We start from the raw sequence: 7,421 nt of genomic DNA, 5'->3' as shown, positions 1-7,421 counted from the left end.
GTCAGTTATTGCCTCGCTCATAAATTTTGCAGCTGTTACATGTCTTGAAAATGTGTTTGCTAACAAGTGGTTAAATAAGACAGCAGAGGTTGCGACGACATTAAACATAATCACTTAGTGGTGGTAATGTTAAAGTCATGTGACCATATCCTAGTATAAGCTTTTTACTTCTGGTGATTACATTTACAATTCAAAAATCATAAAACAAACAAAACGGGTCAGTATCATAAACTTTTGTTAGCTACAGAGAATCTTTTCTGAACTAATTCACGGAAAATCCCACTGGCTTTTTGTCAACTGAACCCAGGCAATACTAACTTCCCAGCAATGCAATGTTTAATACACAGAAACATCTAGTAAAGGAAACTGTTTGGAAAAGGGCAGGCACTTTCAAAACACACTTGACAGGTGACTGGAGAAACCATCTGTTTAATCATGTCTAACACTGGCTAACTTCAACCAATTGCTCTTCTTTCAATGAAGAAATACTCTCCAGTTCTGCTATAACTGATGCTATCACAGTATCTACACTAACCTGTCAGGGAACTGCCATTGTTTGTTTAAGACGAGTCACTTCCATGGACGCTTCTTGCTGTCATCACACCTAAAACCGCACGTAGCTGCCAGTAGTCCCTGTGAGGACGCCGACTGACTATGCAACTGTTCTTACAGACACAAACTAACTTGAAGCCTGGAAAGATGGATTTTTGCATGATCTTGTGAATCCAGATGGCTTGTAAAGTAATACACAGTATAGAGTGTTATATGACAGATGTTTCTACAGAATTTTAATAAGCAGATTTTCAGGTTCAGCATGTTTGAAAGTGCCACAAACACCATCTGCCAGACAGGTGAGCTTTCATAATTCAGCTATACTATATTCACAAGGGAGTTATTGTGTGACTACCAACAATTTATTTGAACCGAAACGTAGAAGAGAAAGAATGACTACAAATCTAGTGGTGTTTTGACAAAATACCCAGAAACGCTGCACCCTCTTCTACTGCACCTTCTGCCTCTCCTCCACTCTCACATTATTGATGTATCAGCTGCTGTTGTACTTTATTTATATTTTTGACTTTTCATCTCATAATTTCAACTTTTTATCTCAAAAGTATGATTTCTTATCTCTTGATCTTCTCATCTCTTTTATCTATTATTTTTTTATCTCATATTTCAGCTTTTTATCTCAAAAGTATGACTTCTTATCTCATAATTTTGAGTTTTTATCGCTTCATTTAGACTTTATCTCTTAATTTTGACTTCTTATCTCTTAATTTCTTTCTTTTATCCCATAATTATGACTATTTCATAATTTCAACTTATCTCCTACTTTTGACTTCTTATCTCTTGATTTAGACTTTTTATGTCATAATTGTCTTTTAATCTCACTTCTTATCTCGTAATTTCGATTTTTTTTTATCTTTTTATCCTATAAGTATGACTTTATCACATAATTTCTACTTTTATCTCATACTTTTAACTTTTCATCTCATAATTATGTTAATTTTGACTTATTATCTCATATCGACTTTTTACTCAGAATTATGACTTCTTGTCTTTTAATACGATGTTTTATCTTACAATTTCTACTTTTTTAATCTCATGACCTTTTAGCTCACAACTGGACTTTTTGTCTCTATCATAACTTTCTATCTCATAATTTCGACTTTTTTTTTTTTTACTCATAATTATGACTTTTCTCACATAATTTCGACATTTTATCCCATAATTCTGACCTTTTTTAATCTCATTATTTCGCCTTTAAAAAAAAAAAATCTCATAATTTTGTCTTACCATGAGGATATATTTTTCTTTCACTAGCAGAAATGGGCGTCCATAAAGTCCCATTTTGACAAGATGTTCAGGGACGTTAGACTTTGTGGTGCTGATGCTGCACCCTCTCCTCCCGCACCTTCTCCCTCTCCTCCTCTTCCTCCTCCTCTTCCTCCTCACACCCCCCCTCCCCTCCACTCTCATATTATTGGTGTATCTGCTGCTGTTGTATTTACTCTCAGGGCGACCCCTCCCACAGCAACATGCAACCCGACCTGCAGGTGAGCAGTTCAGCCGCAGCCTCCCTGTTTTCCTCCTCACACTCCACAGGCTGGATCATCCCCGGAGCGGAAACGATGCGCTTTACTCCTTCTCTCTAAAAAAGAGAAGAGTTGTCCTCTGGATTTTAGGATTCACAGACGGGACGCGGTCCGGTCCTCGCTGCGTCGCGCCCGGAGAGGAGAGCGCGTCTGGATGTGAAGGAAGAGGACAGACGAGATGATGTTTGCATAGAAAGCAGCAGTGTGGGCGTCAAGGTGAGCTGTCGGCTGTTTGCTTTGTGTTTTTTTTTTTTTTTCTCTCACTAAAGTCGTAAAAGCCAGGTTGTTATCTCTCTACTGAGCCGGATAATGTGAGGGGATGGAAGAGGAAAGGACAGAGTGAGCTCATAGTATGAACAGAAAATAGTTCCTCTTTCACCCACAACCTGTTTCCTACATTTGGCAGTCAAATTTTAATTTTCTCACATCTGTAAACTAAGATAGAACTCAATCCCAAAAGAAATTCATATGCCAGAGATTGCTCCAAAAAAAAATGCAATAACATAAGAATAAAAACAGTCATAAATAAGCATAAACTGTACAATAATTGTATGAAAAAACAGCCTAATATAAAAGTTAAAGAACTAAAATAAGTTGAGTAAAACAATGAACAATGAAAAAACAGACATAAAGTAATGGTGCCATTGTATTGAAAGTAATATTGGCAGTGATAGAGAAAAGTCATATTGCACATAAAATAATTTGCACACAATGTTTCACTAACAGTTTTTCAGTATGCTTATTGCTTAATAATCTAATTATTTTAATAACTGATCAATTGTTTAGGCTACAAAGAGTTAGAAAATAGTGAAAAATGCCCATGAAGATTTTTCCAGAGCCCCACTTGACAACTTGACCTCTCTTTAAATGTCATGTTTTGTCTCAGCAGCCTAAAGTCCAGATACATTCAGTTTACAGTTAAAAACAGAAAAACAGCCACTCCTTACATTAAAGAAGCTGCAACAATAACTGGCATTTCTGCTTAAGAGGTTACTCAAAAGATGAATCGGTTTTTAATGGGGATGCACAATATGATTTTTTTTTAGCTGATACAGATATCTAATAATTGCTTGCTTCTCATGGCAGACACAGAAAAGAAAACTGATGATTTCACATTGTTGTATTTTAGAAAGAAGTTAATAGAAGTAAGAAAGACTAACATGTAGAACCAAATCCATTTTTTTCTGGTTAAGTACATCACAAACATACTTTGGCTTTTCTAGAGTATTTTGCAGAAGAGCTCACGCTAAATGCTTTCATATTTATGGTGCACCCAAATTACAAAACAGTTGCAGACTAATGTTCTGTGGGTTTATTGATTCATCAGCTAATTGCTGCAGCTCTAAACTTCACCCGTGCTTCAGTGTTTTCCCATGCTTGTTACTGTGAATTGTGGCTTTTGCAGCTCTTTTTTATTATGATTATTATACTTGTTATGATGATTGTAATCATTATTATGAGAACAGTTTGATGGGGAGAGCATCTGTTTGTGGAGTTTTTTAACAGTAGACTTGTGTAATTTAAGTAGGGCTGCAATAAACAATCAACTTCACTGTTGATTAATGTGTCAATTATTTTATTGATTAATCATTGCTCTGTCTATAAAATGGAAACGGTGGAAAAAGTCAGTGTTTACCAAAACATGTCATCCTCAAATGGCTTGTTTTTTTTCCAAACCCCAAAGGTATTCAGTTTACTGTCAGAGAGGTCTAGAAAACAGAAAAAAAAATCATAGATAGATAGATAGATCATGCAGCAAGTGTTACAAGTGAGTAGAGGTCTTAATCAAATAGAAAATTGTAATAAACAGTAAAAATGTAAGGTGCTGTGAGCTGAAAGAAGAAGTCATCACCTTGCCCTGTATTGGTGGGAAATATGGGGGAGGAGGAGTATGGATTACTAACATGTATGGATTAAGTTACACTCGTCCCTGCAGTTACTAACAGTTGTCATGTGCAGATAATGACACCAGCAGTCATCACTGTTGTTTTTAAATGTTGTTTACAATGTATTTTTTAGAGTTACATGCATGTAATACATTTATTATGTTGTGTATGTTGTCATACTGTTTCATTGTCTGTTTTTGCTGTTTATATTGCTGCCTTGATCTCAGAATAAGTATTAGAATTGCCTTTTATTGGCCAAGTATGTGTAAATGTACAATGAACAGTTTTCCATTAGCCTCAGTAATGCAAGGCTGATATAGAAGAGACATAACAGCTAGAAACAACAAACAAAGCTAAACAAATAAAAGTGAAGAGCAGGCAGGAGTTTTATGTACACAAGAATGTAAAAAAAAAAAATAGGTGTATATTTACACACAAAGATTCAGGGTTTTGCTCATGATAATATGTTTTACTTCAATTAACTGTTCACTGCAAAATTTATTTAATGCCATTAGTATTAGTAGATTATCACTTCTCTAAAGGGTGTTCTCTCTTTCTGTGCCTTTCCTCAGTTCATAACAGCCATCCACTATTAGAGGCTTGTAAACCTGACATGTGCACGTCCAGTGAAAAGGTAACCTGAGATCCCATCCTGAGGGAACACCAGGATGCATCCCTCTGTGTTGCAGCTTATGGGCAAGACTGACGTCGGCGGCAGCTGTTGCCACCCTGTCCTTGCAGCCTTGCTGCTTGCCCTGTGTCTTGGCTTCCCTCCCTCTGTGGCCACTTGCCCACCCTACTGCCTTTGTGCCAGTGATATAATTTCCTGTAGTGGCGGCAATCTGTCCGTGGTGCCCTTTGATCTCCCGAGCTATGCCACACGGTTGGACCTGAGCCACAATGCCCTCACTGTCCTGCCGGTGGACTGGATTTCTGGACCATTTGACCGGCTCGCAACGCTGGTTCTCAGCAGAAACTCCATTGGCAGAATCGAGGTGAACGCCTTTGCTGTGACGCTGCATCTCCACCACCTGGACCTCTCTTCCAATCGGTTGACACTGCTCAACTCTTCTGTCTTCACTGGGTTGAAGGAGCTGAAAGAGCTGCTGCTGTTTGGCAACCAGATCTACCAGATCAACCAAGGGGCTTTCACTGATCTCCATAGCCTTCAGAGGCTCTACCTCTCAGGGAACAGACTGATGGCGTTTCCCTTAGGGCTTTACTGGGAACCCGGGGGACCTCGAAATCTGACCTTTCTCGATCTGTCCTACAACAGGATCTCCAAGGTGCCCGTCCAGAACCTGCTGTCTCTCACCCAGCAAGTAGGGATCTATTTTCAAGAAAATCCTTTGGTCTGTAACTGCGCTTTACTGGCCTTGCTGGAGTACTGGATGTGGAAACAGTATCACCCCCTGGTGGACTTCAAAGATGGATACCCTTGTATAGATGATTCAGGACTAGGGTCTGGATGTAGCCAGCAGGTAGTGTCAGATATGCCCCTTGAGGCAAAGACTTACCAAGTCGAGCCTGGTAAATGGCTAAGAGTGCCATGTCCAGGGTTGTCTTCTCCACCCCAGGAGGAGCTGGTGGTATTCTGGGCAACTCCCAGGACTGTGGTGAACTCGTCAACCAATGACCCCAATGCCCACCAAATAGTTTTCCCCAATGGAACTCTTGAAATCCGATCAGCCCTGATGGAGGATTCCGGTACTTATGGGTGTGTGACAGCCCGTAGGCGCCACTACAACCCCAGCGAGTCACTGGAGGTCAACGTGGTGGTTGGAAACTCGAGCAGTACCTCAACCACCAACGGCTTGGCGCACCGGAGTGGTGCCGAGCATTTCAACACGGCGTTCACCACCCTGGCTTCCTGCGTGGTCAGCATCATACTGGTGCTGCTCTACCTCTATCTCACCCCCTGCCGATGTCGGGAAAGCCGGGGCGGGGGGTCAGGAGGGTGCGGCGGACGAGCCATCATCCTCTGCTCGGACCCCAGGGAGGTAGAGTCAGGGCAGCGGCGGTCGAATGGAAAGAGGGTGGCTTTCTTGGAGCCTCAAGCAGAGGACTCTGATATCGGTGTCCCAAAAACACCAGCAGTGAACCTGGGTCACGTTACCACTGAGGGAATTCTCAAGAATGGAAGTAGGACAGTGGGACAGACCCTCACAGACCCTGCTCACATGGCATAGCAAGAAAATTCCTGTATTCTTACAGTCTGAACCCAAGTGTTTTTTTTCACTGTCTTGTTTCAGTACACGATGAGAAAATCCATTCAATGTGAAGTAGTGTACTGTGATTCTTGTGAAGTAGTTAATGCGCTGCAGGGTTTTTGTTGTTTGGTCTGAAGCAGAAAATACAGTCCTTTGTGGGCAGAATTTCAATTATGTCTCGACTGTAAGTGGTGTCTGTTTTTTCTGTCAGCAGCTCATATGGAAATTTCACTGCTAACGCGGGAAATTGTTACTGCAGAGATCAGAAAGGTCATATAAATGTGGGTGGTGTTTTAAATTGGGCTCAGAGGAATACTCACACCTGATTTGATAAGCTACTGGAGACATTTATGGTTATTATACACTATATCCATTATGAATATCACCATAACCCTCATGTTATTTTTAACCATTTATCTCTGTAGCGTATCTTTTTCAAATCATGTTAGTCATGTGTGTGTGAACTGATCTGAAGTTTGATGTTTCTACACACCCTCTAGAGATTATGTTAATCAAATACAACCGTAGTGAAAGTTGCCTGATAACAAGCAAGGACACAACACAAAGAGAAACATGGAGTAGCCTACTGTGCTGCAGTCAGGTGGAAACCTATAAAATGTCCACTTTACAGTAAAAAGTAGATTGATATGCATTTGAATGTGGTGGAATTTTCTTAAAATTGAATTTTCCCTTACCCTTATTATCTAGCCATGCAGAGAGTTTTGTTTATTTTTCTTAGAGATTTCTGTCTCCAGTCCAATACAAAAGAGGTGAATGGAATTTTGTGTGTATGGTTCATGGCACCTAAAATTACATTTAAATCTGCATAATCAATTTTTTTTTTCTATCAATTGGTCAAATGATTTGTGTAATGTGAGAGGAGTTTCTCAAAGTGATAAACTAAGAATGATAACCCCACTTGACTGTTCTACTTAGCTCTCCAGAGGATTTTGGCGTCTTTTAGCTCACTGTTTTGGTTCAGTCTTGCTTCACACAGCCTGTCATCATCAGAAACAGCTGTAATAATAATGAGGGAGCAGTATAAGGAGTAAGACAGTTAGCCTGCATGGAGGAGGAAGGATGGCTGCGTCAAATAAAGACAGGACTTCCACCCAGGAAACTGAGGTTTGTGTCCTGTGTGAAAACCAAAGTCAAAATTGACATATATACATTTATAAAGCTATGATATGTAACATTTCCACATTAAAATGTGAAAAAAACACTCTCTG

The 7,421-nt window shown here is 39.8% G+C and overlaps 1 protein-coding gene across 1 annotated transcript; it reads left to right on the top strand.

Annotated features, from left to right (window-relative positions):
* Positions 1–2,023: 2,023 nt before the first annotated feature.
* LOC146306583 (amphoterin-induced protein 2-like) lies at positions 2,024–7,113 on the top strand. The gene is made up of 2 exons (XM_084710967.1): positions 2,024–2,312; positions 4,555–7,113. The coding sequence occupies exon 2, from the start codon at positions 4,651–4,653 to the stop codon at positions 6,169–6,171; it is 1,521 nt and encodes a 506-aa protein (XP_084567093.1). The 5' UTR covers positions 2,024–2,312; positions 4,555–4,650; the 3' UTR covers positions 6,172–7,113.
* The last annotated feature ends 308 nt before the right edge of the window (positions 7,114–7,421 follow it).

This window comes from Lutjanus erythropterus, chromosome 22, assembly GCF_056507025.1.
Source record: "Lutjanus erythropterus isolate fLutEry1 chromosome 22, fLutEry1.hap2, whole genome shotgun sequence".
In the NCBI taxonomy this organism is placed as follows: domain Eukaryota; kingdom Metazoa; phylum Chordata; class Actinopteri; order Lutjaniformes; family Lutjanidae; genus Lutjanus; species Lutjanus erythropterus.
This window is presented reverse-complemented; position numbering and strand designations above follow the sequence as displayed.